Source organism: Dromiciops gliroides, chromosome 3 (assembly GCF_019393635.1).
Source record: "Dromiciops gliroides isolate mDroGli1 chromosome 3, mDroGli1.pri, whole genome shotgun sequence".
Taxonomy (NCBI): domain Eukaryota; kingdom Metazoa; phylum Chordata; class Mammalia; order Microbiotheria; family Microbiotheriidae; genus Dromiciops; species Dromiciops gliroides.
This window is the reverse complement of record NC_057863.1, coordinates 41,017,742-41,031,046: the sequence shown is the minus strand read 5'-3', so window position 1 is coordinate 41,031,046 and position 13,305 is coordinate 41,017,742. Positions and strand designations below refer to the sequence as shown.

The 13,305-nt window shown below is 39.6% G+C and overlaps 1 protein-coding gene across 1 annotated transcript in view; it reads right to left on the bottom strand.

The window, feature by feature from the left end:
* ACTL6A (actin like 6A) overlaps positions 1-13,305 on the bottom strand; it is a 28,081-nt gene that overhangs the window by 3,022 nt on the left and 11,754 nt on the right. The window contains exons 4-12 of the mRNA XM_043997085.1: positions 11,474-11,574; positions 10,946-11,043; positions 9,748-9,842; positions 9,099-9,205; positions 8,893-8,982; positions 6,174-6,235; positions 5,673-5,787; positions 5,432-5,512; positions 981-1,076 (exon numbers count right to left, since the gene is read on the bottom strand). Of these exons, the coding sequence (XP_043853020.1) occupies positions 981-1,076; positions 5,432-5,512; positions 5,673-5,787; positions 6,174-6,235; positions 8,893-8,982; positions 9,099-9,205; positions 9,748-9,842; positions 10,946-11,043; positions 11,474-11,574 (845 nt within the window). The remainder of the gene's footprint in view (positions 1-980; positions 1,077-5,431; positions 5,513-5,672; positions 5,788-6,173; positions 6,236-8,892; positions 8,983-9,098; positions 9,206-9,747; positions 9,843-10,945; positions 11,044-11,473; positions 11,575-13,305) is intronic.

The window sequence follows — 13,305 nt, the reverse complement described above, 5'->3', positions numbered from 1 at the left end:
ATAGAAGTTTAATTATTCAAGAACCTGAAATTACAACTTCTTTCAACTATTCTAGTTTGGGCTCTACTACTTAACTAAAGCTAACCCAAGCAAGTCCCTGGGCTTGATAGTTTTCTTCATCTTTTGATGCAATGGGGTTTAGCTGCTGTTTTTCAATAAAGGGGGTTTTTATCTTTGAGGATTCTTTTTATTTCAGTTGAATCTAATGATTCAAGTATGCTGCAGATCAATCCGTCCTTCCTTCCCCTGGTGCCATTTGAATAAAACTGACAAAATATGACTAGCCTCCGTGGCAGATAGCAGGCCTGTCTCCTCCCTCCACTGTACTCTGTACTCATTTTAATTATGCTTGCAATGTGACTATATGAAGGATCTGTACTGTGTATGCAGTGTGAGTCCCAGCCCATACAGGACTTAGCAGATAGTGCCTACCGAAGGAGATGTTTGAGGCACATAAGGAAGGGTATTTGGGGTCACATAGCTAGTATGTGTCAGGGGCGGTCATGCCCAGCCCTTAATTATACATGCTGCCTCTTTTATTTTTAAAAAAAGATTGCTTCACACTTTTTCTCAAAAAACAGATTCCTTTTGAGTTCTTGCATATCCTACCTTGGGGGCCCACAGGTAAAAGTGAGACATGACAGATAAAAGAATGACAACAGCTGTACACAATGGTTACTACTACATGTGGTGCATCTAAACAAAATTCCTACAGAAAGCCAAGAGTCCATCAAACACCAAGTGCTTTTCAAAGGCTACAGAATCATTTATTCACATTCAGTACTCCCCTGTTACTCCTGTTTCCATTTATTTAATCCTGGTGTAACAAATGAAGGACTCAAATAGTTTGAGAGCTAACGATGGAAAAATTTGAGAACATACTTTGCAACAACATTAAGCAACCAAGAAACAACTTTTGTCTCAGAGTCCACCAAGGATGAGTATACTTGGAGGTGTGGTTCAGAGCAGAGAGCACTTACTGGAGGTGTCTTCTGAGAGAGCTCCCGATTCAGTCTATCAGTAAAACTCTGTATAAGAGTGTTTCCTCCTGCCACTATGACACTGCCATAAAGTCCCTGGAAAAAAGGCAAGCAAAATCCATTGTTCCAAGTGTTTCCAAATATTTAGTACATAAACAAAGAATACAAGAGTTATCTCCACTATTTGTTTTTTACTTTAATTTTTTGCTATTGCTTTCTTATGGGCTAGAGTTTAAGTACAAATAATCATTAGCAAAATTGGTAACAAAAATCTATCCTCAATGCCTGAAGCACCTGAACCTTGGGAAAGGAGAGGAAACAATAAAGTAGAAATGCAGTCTACCATTAGCATATTATATTATAAAGCCATAACTAACAGGTCTGTTATTATTTTTTTTAAATCCAACAACAGATTAGTGAAATCAACTGAATAAAGCAAGACCCTGAAGTAACTGAATACATAGCACAAGTAAACCAAGAACACAAAACCAGGAGAGGAAATGTTTCCAATTCAACTAGAACTGTTAAGAAAACTAGAAAATTAGGCATAATTAGGTTAAAATCAATTATTTTACAGTAGAGCTCTCAAACTCAAGACCTGCAAAATTCTATAGTGCTCTAAGTATAGCTTGAACCAGATTAAACTGTAATTGGGAAATGTTTAATAAAATAAAGATATAACACAGATAATGTTAATTTATGTCAAGTCAGTATGGGGCCTGCAGGGACCTGTTTCTATTTGTTTAAAACCACTTGTCTTACACCAGACATCAATCCCTAATGTAGCTATAGGAACTACCTTTCAAATCTATAAGGCTATAAAATTCATAACCAAACAAGGGACAGATGTTTGTAATGATTCAAAAGGGCACACAAAAAACAATATACATGTTTTTGACATAACATTTTTATATAAATATAAAATTAAAGGAGGGCATTAAAAACAAGTGAGGAAAAATCTTTGAATCAAATAACCCCAAGAAGTGTAGAACAAATTGATAAAAATATCTAAAAACAAGGTCCATTCTCCAATAGTTAAGTGGTCAATAGATATAAACTAGCAGTTTACAGAAGAACTGCAAATGATCAAAATCCATAAGAAAGAGTTCCATGTCACTAGTATGAGACATGAAAATTAAAACAATTTTTCATTTCACACCCAACAACCTGGAAGAGAGAATACGAGATGGGGATGGCCAATGCTGGAGGGACAGTAGGAAGATAACATTAAAGTCCTGAGGGCAGAGCTGTGGGGACTGGTCCAAAATTCTGGAAACCATTTTGGAACTGTCTGGAAAAGGAACTAAAAATTGCATACACTCTGACACAGACATCGTTATTTGAGACAAAGGGAAAGTTTGCTGCAGTACAAAAAGTGGAAACTAAGTTGGGGCTCATCGACTGAGAAATGGTTAAATGAACTGGAATAAATATGTAATAGAACAGCTATCAAGAATTCAAAGATGGGGGCAGCTAGGTGGTGCAGTGGATAAAGCACCAGCCCTGGATTAAGGAGGACCTGAGTTCAAATCCGGCCTCAGACACTTGACACTTACTAGCTGTGTGACCCTGGGCAAGTCACTTAACCCTCATTGTCCTGCCAAAAAAAAAAAAAAATTCAAAGACGCTTGGTTAGACTTATCTGAACTGATGAAGAGTAAATTAAGTGGAGCCAAAAAAAAAACCATATGCACATTGACAATAAGGTGAAGAGACCAGAATTCAGGAGACAAAAAGCAATCTGGATTCCAGAGATCAGATTATCAAATAAACTTCCCTCCTCTCAGCAGAGATGTGGGAGAAGGCAGGACTGGGGTACAAGGGAAAGTCGTCCAGGAGGACTGTCATTTCCTTTTGCCTCCAGCTTTCACTTCTATCTCCATGATCTCATCAGCTCCCATGGCTTCAGTGCAGGTGACTCTCTGGAAGCTTTTGTTACTCTCCTAAGTTGCAGAAATGCATCACCCATTTGCCATGTTAGCGATATCCACTTGGATGGCTCAAAGGGATCTCAAACTCATTATGTCCAACATAACATATGTACAGTGAGAAATAATTATTAATAACCAATATATTGGGGGACCCAGAGATCTTTCTTAGTTCTCCCTCCCCCTCCATGGAAAGATTCTATCATCTTCTCTAAGCCAAACCCACCCAATCCTAAACTCACAGAAGGGGCCTTAGGTGGAGACAGAGTCTTTTGTCTAGATAACCTAAGGACTTTACCGATGAGATTAAACCACACTTAGATGAATGGATTTTGCCTAGACCAGCTTGAAGGGGAGGTGGGGGATGGGCTCTTGCACTCCTTTCTCTGATATCATCCTTGGACTTCATTTTAATATAGCCCACCTTTCAAGTCATATCAAAAATTAGATGTGAATAATGTTAACCAATTAGATGTTTGATGTATAATGACCCAATTAGATCTGATTGATGTATAAAGACCTGCCTCTTGTCAAAAAGAGATTAAAAAACCTGGACAGGTAGCCATGGGGGGGTTCTGTCTCTCTGGGGACCACATGCTGGCTCTGGGGGACCATGTGCACTGTCTGGGGACCACAAGAAGTTGAGACACTTAGTCAATTCCTTACTGGTAGAAACTGATAAATTGATAATATGCCTACCCAAAACTTGTGTCTATCGTAATTATTTTCCCCATCACAATATATAGGAGTGGGGCTTTTGCATCATGTAATACAAGCCTCTGGCCTAATTGATTTCTTTTTTTAGTGAGGCAATTGGGGTTAAGTGACTTGCCCAGGATCACACAGCTAGTAAGTGTTAAGTGTCTGAGGCTGGATTTGAACTCAGGTACTCCTGACTCCAGGGCCGGTGCTCTATCTACTGCACCACCTAGCTGCCCCTGCCTAATTGATTTCTAACATACTTTCCCATCTCTCCACTCACAAGGCTCTGATTCAGCTTCTCATCAGGTCTTACTTGCATTATTACAGCAGTCTCCTAACTGGTCTTTGCTTTTCATCTCTCTCCTCTCAAATTCATCTTCCACACAACTACCAAAAATGATCTGTCTGCAGTTTAGGTTGGACCACAAGAGATCAAAAAACGCCAACAACTCCTCTCTCCTCTAGGAAAAAATACAAATTTCTCCTTGGCATTTAAATCCCTTCCCAGGATGGCTCCAGCTGCCCTTTCTAGGACTATTATAGTTACATTACTCACTTTTGTACAATCCTACTCCCGTCAAGTCCTGTTTGCTCTCCTAATACACAACATTCCATCTTTTGTCTCCTTAATCTCCATGCAGGCTGCCTCCTACACTGGCAATGCCCTCCCTCCTCACTTCCACCATTTAGAATCCCTGCTTCTTTCCTGACTCAGATCCAGGGCCACCTCCTGTCTTTCCTAATCCCACATCTAACAGTGGACACCCTCCCTCCACTGAAATTATTTTGTATATATTGTACTTATTTAGTTGTATTGATGTTGTTTTCCCCAGCAGAACATAAGCTCATTGTGGACAAGTAACTTAGTTTTCCCTTTGTGTCCTCAATGCTGACCACAAAGAAGGTACTTAATAAATGCTCACTGATTCACTAATCACAAGAATGGTCACATTTCTGTGGTTCCCTTCTTCCAAAAGGATGTCAGTTTATTGATCACTGAATAGATGCCTCACATTTAGCAGGCCAACAGTTAAGTAAATACCTCAAGTCACTTCACTCTGCTTGCTTCAGTTCCTCAACTGTCCAATGAGCTGGAGAAGGAAATGGCAAACCGCTCCAGTTATCTTACAACGAAAACCCCAAATGGGGTCACAGAGTCAGACACAACTGGAACAACTGAACAACCAGCACACAGATGGTCTAAAGGCAGTAATGTTCTTAGCATTCTCTGTGCCACTGTCACTTTAACACTGTCACTTGAAAAAAGGAAGGATGCCTCCTAGGACTGATACACACTTTTTATTTCTTATTCAAAGATTACCATGGTCAAGAAATCATCTCTTAGTAGCCATTCTACTGTCACTGTCTCTCCACACTCAGCTGGGTTGGGCAACAAGCAACAGACCTCATCTGTTGCCAGGACCATAATCAAAGCTTTTCTAGCATGGTAAAACCCACCAGTGCTCCCAACTATAGTGGGCCAGCCTTTGGGAACCCAGGATCACACCTGCATAATATGAGTAAGACTTTGTAGAGACTAAGAAAGGACATAAGCTTACACAGTGCCTGACACATTGCAGGAATTTAATAAATGTTGGTTAAACTGAATTGATTTGAACATAGTACTATAGTACTATACTGATGTGAGAGGAACAACATAAAAGCTAAGACATGAAAATCAAAATCTAAACCGAATCTGCAGAACTTTTACTTGTCTTATAGTAGGCAGTACTGTCAAAGACAGAAATCATCAAGTAAAGTGTGAACATGTCAGTTTTATACTTTAAAGTACCTCGTGAAGAGGCAGATGATAACACTTACTGGTCTGATGTCAATGTCACACATCCCAACACTTGTGGTAACAACATGACTCACACCCAACATTGTGTTGCCTGATAAACCCTGCAATGAAATGAGAAGTCATTGGTCAACATCTCATACTCTGATAAAGTACATCAAAAGCCATTCTAAAAATCAGCCTCATTTCAGGCTTGACCACTCTGTAAAGGAAAACTAAACTGCCATCACTATCCCAAAGTTGCCATGCTACTTCCCTCGTTACCTTCACATTAGACGGGTCAAATAACCCTTCAGGAATCTTAAGTCGCTCAGCACCAAAATCACAGTTGTAGCCATTGGGAAATTCATAGTGAACTGTTGGCATCTGTGCAGCCACTCTGAGGAAAGAAATTCAGGAAAATTTTAAGAGAGAAGAGCAGTAGATAAAGTACTGAAAATGCTTAAGGACAAGAAGAAAACTAGTAGTGCAATAAATTCATTGGTGCTTAAAGAAAATAAAATAATCAGCAGTATTAAATAACAATGTGTTCACTGGTCTTAAACTGGTACATTTTAATTCATACTTATACTCAAATATAAATTACAATTTACTTTAAAAACAAAATCAATCCTTCCCTATAGACTTCTAAAATCACAAAATATCTTTATAGCTAAGAGAGGAAAAAAAATAGTCAAGTGAACCACCAGACAAATATGGCCCAAAAACTGAGTGTGAAAGTTCAAGTTAATTGACAAGATTTATAGACAGAGTAAGGGAACATACTGTTCATCATAAGTTGAATCTGACACTTGGAGCACAGAAGCTTGAAAATCTTGGATCACACACTAGGGGAAAAAAATTTTTTTTAAAGTTAGGATTTTTTAAAAACAAATTTTTGCTTTTATTTAATCTTATGTTATTTGATGGACATTGTCATTGTGTGACACAAGACCTAATGCATACATACAATGGGTAGATTTCAAGACATAAAATTACCTTTAAGCACTCGAAATGCCATAAATATAAAATCTTTAACACACAGCACATAGAGTAGGTGTTAGATAAATACTACATTTCAACAAACATGAAGTGCCTATCATGCACAAGACACCATGCTGGGTACTGAAAAATGTTTCTAAACTTAAAAGGTATTTAGCTATGACTTGAATACAACTTTTATGGAACACTGGGACTCTAAGATAATCTCAGTGTTGATATAACCTCAGAGGTCAGCTTGTCCAACTCTACCTACCCAGTAATCTCTTCTGCTCATTTCGGATAGGCAGGCAGTCATCCAACTTCCCACCCCCCAGAAACGAAACCCACCAATCGAATCACCCTATATAGGTTTGACAACTCCCATTAGGACGTGTTTCTTAATGAAGAGTTACAATCAGTTTCACTGGCACGCCCACCACTAAAAGGCTCATGGGTCTGCATTCTAGGACAAAGCAAAACAACACATCTAGTCCCCTTCTCCGTGGTGGAAGACAGCCATCCCACCTCCTTTAAGTCTCCTTTTCTCCAGGCTAACATCCTCAATTCCTTCAACAGACCCTCTTATAGCACAGTCTCCAGGCCCCTGGCTGCCACCCTCTGATCTCTCTAATATATCAAGGTCCTTCCTAACAAATCCATCCCAGAATTGAAGGCAATAACTTGGACACGATGTGAGTAGGGCAGGGTACAGACAACTATGCCCCCCATCATTCTGGCTGCGATGCCTCTCAAAGCAGCATTATCTTTTTTAGTTGCTAAGCCACACTGCTGGTGTGCACTGAGCATGCCATCCACTAAAACCCTCTAGCCTTGTGGGGAAGTAGCAGAAAGCAGAGAAACAGCAAAGCCCCCAGAAGAACAATGAAAAGAGAAGACCTGCTACAATATTTATTTTTGGTTCTTCTTCCCGCCCCCCCCCCCGCCCCCGGTTTACTATTTAAAACAAGTTGTCTCTTCTGGGTTGGACTATTGGGGCATTCAAATATACCAACATAGGATCTTCCTTCCTAGGAAGCCCTTCATATGTGCCAGTCCATTACCCACACATCAGGGGAATAAAGAGCTGAACTGAGTGGGTGGGGCTGCCAGCACTAGAATAGATCAAATCACTGCTATGAATGAGAGTGGTACAAAATCAAAATAAGAAGCCTACTTTTTTTTCTCCCTTGGAAGTAAACATTTATAATAAAAAAGGGTAGGGCAGCTAGGTGGTCCAGTGGATAGAGCACCGGCTCTGGATTCAGAAGGACCTGAGTTCAAATCAGACTTCAGACACTTAACACTTACTAGCTGTGTGACCCTGGGCAAGTCACTTAACCCTCACTGCCCTGCAAAAACAAACAAGCCAACAATAAAAAAGGGTAACCCTAGAATTGGACTTAGTTATTTGAATACCCACATCACATGCACATTTCACAAATATGTGTAATATGACATTTTATTACATTTTTCACATCAGCACGAAAAGTAAAACCCTTTATGGTTGTCAAACAAATATGTCTCCTTTGAGCTGCCAAAGCAGAAGCCTTGGTGATGTCATTATCTCTCATGTCTTGCTCTGAGTTAATCCCCCAGGAAATCTTTATAATGTCTTTATCTCTAATTTGAAGACTTGAAAAATCAAAGAGGGCATAACCTCTGGTATGACCAATTCTAGTCCTCAAAACTTTTAGTGGTTACATACTTATAATTCATACTAGCTTATTCAAGTCCTTTGTATATGACCCAGTCAGTCAGACACATGTGAGGAGAAGGAACCTGCCTAAGAGCTTCTGTTCTTTCTGGATTTCCTCATCTGTGAAATACTGGGGTTGTGTTAGATATCTCTGAGAGCAGTGAGGATCTGCTCCTGTGTCACACTCCCTTGATACCTGCTCACCTGGCCTCCCAGGTTACACTGACAAGACAAGAAGGCAGGGTTGGAGATGCTGCCAGTAACCACTGAACAGAACAGAGCTAACCAGTCCACAGGGGACTATGACTCTGCTCCTTAAATATGCTAGAAATACAATCATTTTCAGCATTTGCTCTTGTCTTCCAAAAGAAAAATGTTGTTCTAACTCATGAGATCCAGAACATTTTTGTAAGCTAACTACTTGGCAAGAGTCAAATCCACCCAAATAAGCTATTACACTTTATTTATAAAAAGATACTAAACAATGGTAAGGTCCCTAAGGAAGGTAAGATGATAGGAAAACATTCATCTCACAATCAATCAACAAACATTTTATGCAGCATCTACTATATGCCAGGCACCCTAGATACAAAGACAATTGCTGCTTTCTAGAATCTTACAGTCTAGTATGACAGAAGTACCTATACGGTATATGTGAAACATACTAAAAATAACAAGGACCTTTTTTTGAGGGGGTGGGAAGTTAGGAGTACCCACCCAATCTCAGAGAAGTTATAGTTATAACAAGAAGCATTTGAACGTTTCCCACATCCCACTAAAGAAACCACTACAGACATTGATCATATGAGGAGAAGAGCAGCTACTTACATTACACATGTAATTGTGCCAAGACCTAGTGACCTGTGGCAACTTTTCTTTTCTCTTCCAATTGGCTGGGGATCCTTCACGAACAGCCTCCTGAGGTAACAAAAGGAGTGGAATCAATTCAAAGACTTAAGCTGGGATGACTGGTAATGGACAGCGGCAGGAGAAAAGACAAAAAACAGTTCCTGGCCAATCCGACTGCCACTTACCTTTGATGCGATCATGTATGGAGGGATCAATTCTACATTCATTTCTTGGAACAGTTCTCTGCACTGCATGGTAATAAAGTCACCAGCAAGAGGTGACTTCACAATGCCTGTAGGAAAAGAGGTGCACCCACCGGCCATTAATTCCTAATCAAGTTCCCTGGGACAGAGGAGGGAGATGATACCTGCACCACAGGTCACCCAAGCCCAAAGTAAAACCATCAAGCTCTCAATCTCTGAGTACATCAACCTTAACTATACCACATTCCAAAGAGCAGCCTTTTATAAAACCATCAAACCAAAAGGCATTTTTTTCCTTGAAAAAGCCTAAGACAAAACTATCTCTACATGTAACTGGAAAATAATAAAATACTTTTATGGGGCAAAAAGAAAAAAAAAGAAAATGCCTAAGACAGGGAGCAGCCAGGTGGCAAAGTGGATAAAGCACCAGTCCTGGATTCAGGAGGACCTGAGTTCAAATCCAGCCTCAGACATTTGACACTTACTAGCTGTGTGACCCTGGGCAAGTCACTTAACCCTCACTGCCCCGCAAAAAAAAAAAGAAAATGCCTAAGACAGTTCCTAACAATTTTTGTTTCTGAATAAATCACGTGTGTGCAGGTGCATGTGTGTGTTATTGCAGGACATTTACCTTGTTGAAGAACATATCCATCATGGACTGGAATGGCAGTAGTATGAGTGGCTCCACTATCCAAAATCAGGCCTGTGGAACGACCATTTGCAAATCTAATTTAAAGAGTTAAGGAGATGACTTCAAGATACCCGAAATCCTGTGACAATAGCTGCTTAAATAACAAAGTTTATGAAGTTTTTTTAAAAAATGAAACTGAGGCGAGTTTCCTGTTGACAAAAGATGTGCATTAATTTTAAAAGTATACCTTCTATCTACTCCCTTGCCATCTGGTATTTACATGTGCTTACCATAAGAATGTGACCTCCTTGAAAGCAGTGGACAGCGCTTAGCCCAATGCTGTCCCAAGAGACCACTGTAAAGCAATGAAGATAATATACATAAAATCTTTTCTAAACCATGAAGTGCTGCTATATGAGTGTAAGCTGTTCTCCTCTGCCATCATCTGCACTACTTTCACTCATGATAGTCCAAGGTCAGGAATGCCCACCCCTCTGCCTGGCCAAGTCCAACCTAGCCATCCTTCAAGATACAGCTAAAATACCACCTTCTCCTCTATAAAGCCTGAAGTTATCTCTTACTGATCTTAACTCTAAAGCAGAGTCCATGCAATTCAAAATTAATCATAAACTTCTATTACTGGCTTGTACTGTTGCTGAAATTCTTTATTACCTAACTTTTCATTTGTCTGTCTTCCTACTTAGAGCAGTGAGAATATGGATACATTTCATTTATCTCTTTATTCTCCACAAAGCTAAGCAGAATGCTTTGAACGCAATTAGTATTCATTAAGTGTTTCACTGAATTCCTTAAATGCATTTATAACCATCTCCCAATTTTCTGTGGTAAAACAAAGAAAGTATGGCTAGCAAAATATAGATAATTTAAGAAAAATTGTACTTCATTATTACAGTCCCCCATCAATAAGCATTTTGGCAGCAGGGCTGCTAAGAAGCAGTCAAAATAACTGATTTCAATGTAAGGTTTCTTTTTCTCTTCTCACCTTCTAGGATAACAATGCTAAGGAAAAGTAAAATACCAAAAAGGAAGAAAAAAAAAGAGAGCATTACAATTTACAAATTGTATGATTAAACTGCGAATAAGAGCTAATTAATGCCTCTATTCTAGTAATGCTACTTTTATGAGCACACTTATAAAGCTTCAGAAAATAACACAAGTTTCAATACTTTAAGGATACGCTGTAAGAACTGCAGTTTTACAAAGGAAGAATGCAGGGATGTTGTAGTGTTCAAACATCAACTCCGTCAGTTTCTCTCTTTTTGCTCTGGTATTCCACTTGGAGTTAGGTGAAAAAAAGGTGGAGGGAGGGAGAAAAACAATATTTAAGTATGAGTCTTTCGTTCACAATTTAAACATCATAATCTCATACCTCACTACCATAAAAGCAAAGTAAGCAAGAGCCAAGATTTATATAATCAAAGATTACTGCTGGTTTGGCTACAAAAGCTCATCATAAAACTAGGATTCATTTTCACCTATCTCTTGTTATGAGTTCTTAAAAATAAATCTTTTGGGCAGCTAGGTGGTGCAGTGAATAGAGCACCAGCCCTGAAATCAGGAGGACCTGAGACACTTGACATTTACTAGCTGTGTGACCCTGGGCAAGTCACTTAACCCCAATTGCCTCCCAAAAAAAGAGAGAGAGAGAGACAGAGAGAGAGAGAAAGAGAGAGAAATCAGAAATATAAGATCTGCTTCAGCTCACCGGTGCTTCTGACATTAGAACAGGATGCAAGCTGGCTTCTGATTTGACATGCATCTTGTAGGTGTGATCCAAAATAGCTTGGAAGCTGTCCCAATCTTCAACTATAATAATAAAGTTCACAGTTTAAAAACAAATATGCCACATATTTTAAAATGCACTCCAATGACTAATCTCCCAAACCACAAACCCAGAAGACCTCAATAGCAATTCACAGATACTCTCACTTCATAGTAACACACTTAAAAAGAAGACTTCATTTCCAGACAGTCTTTCCTTTGGTCCCTCCAACCCTTATAATAACACATCCCCAGGATGGAAAAGTGCAACAGAGCTCACTAAATGCCTGGCAGGGTCTGTGGGTAGTTTCTCACAATTAAGGATCTTTAATCTTTGGATACCCTGTACCAAGCAGCTCTGAAGACAAGTCTAGCTTAGAGGCACCCACAGTGAAGTGGGGAGAGTACCAGACTTGGAATCAGCAGAACCCCAGGTTTACACTGTCCCTTCAATGATCATTCTGGGTGAAAGTAGGAAAAAATACACCAAGAGTCCTAACTTCACAGGGTAACTGTGATCATGAATCCCATGTTAGCAAAGTGCTTTTATTATGATCTAAAGCAAAGGTGTCAAATCCCAAGTGCCACCTGAAGCAAATTAAAACATCATAGGAAATGTTTAACAAAATAAACAAAAATAAGGGGCGGCTAGGTGGTGCAGTGGTAAAGCACCGGCCCTGGATTCAGGAGTACCTGAGTTCAAATCCGGCCTCAGACACTTGACACTTACTAGCTGTGTGACCCTGGGCAAGTCACTTAACCCCCATTGCCCCGCAAAAAAAAAAATATATATAACCCAATATAGATAATGGTCATTTGTGGCTTTCTAAGTCAATATGTGGCCCTTGGTATCCCTTTTTGAGTTTTACACCACTAAGCTAAAGCATTAAATTAATTGTTACTAACTAGAGCCAATTGCCAAATATGTATCAAGTACCTAATCTGTAGCAAATACTATTCAAATATAGAAAAGAATAAGGCATAATCCCTCAAGAACCTTACAAATCAAGCCATGAAGACAAAATGAACCAACAGGAAAGAAGAAGTTTACAGCTAGAAGGGATGATAGAGCAAAGCTTCTTAAACTGTGGGTCACAAATTCATATGGGATCTTGTAACTGAATGGGGGGAGGGAGGGAAGGCATTAAAAATTTGGCAACAGTAAAATTTTATATATACCTTTTTATATACCTATATACTCGGGGTTGTATAGAAATCTATCTGCCAAAAAGGGGTCCAGAGTGAAAAAGCTTGAAGAAGCCTAGTCCCTTATTTTGCAAACAAGGAAGCTGAACCCAAGGGGGCAAAGTGACTCATTCTCAGGCACAAGGTGAAGAGGTGGCAGTTGCCCTGATCCCCATCAAGCCTTCACCACTGTACAATGCTGGTATGGTCATGAGAATCTTTTGGAAAGATGAAGAACAAAAAAAATCCCAGGAGAATACCACCTCAAAGGTTACAATACACCGGCAAAAGCCTGATTGATTGAAAGGATCAATGTCCTGGAGAACATATACAACCCTGCTCTCAGCAGAATGCTGCATGTGATCTAAGATGGGGCTGCTCTGTCCACCCCTTTTGCTGAATGATTCCTCTTGGTCCGATAGGAGGAAAAAAGAAGAGTGTATGTATACAGGGAAATTATTATAGTGGGGAAAAGCTATAAAGCAAACTTTTTAAAAAAGGAAACCTGTAGGAAAGCTGAAAGTGCTGTGCAGACAAGATTTCTGGAGTCCTGTTGCCTATTACTAGCAGAGAAATGGCAAGAGAACTTTC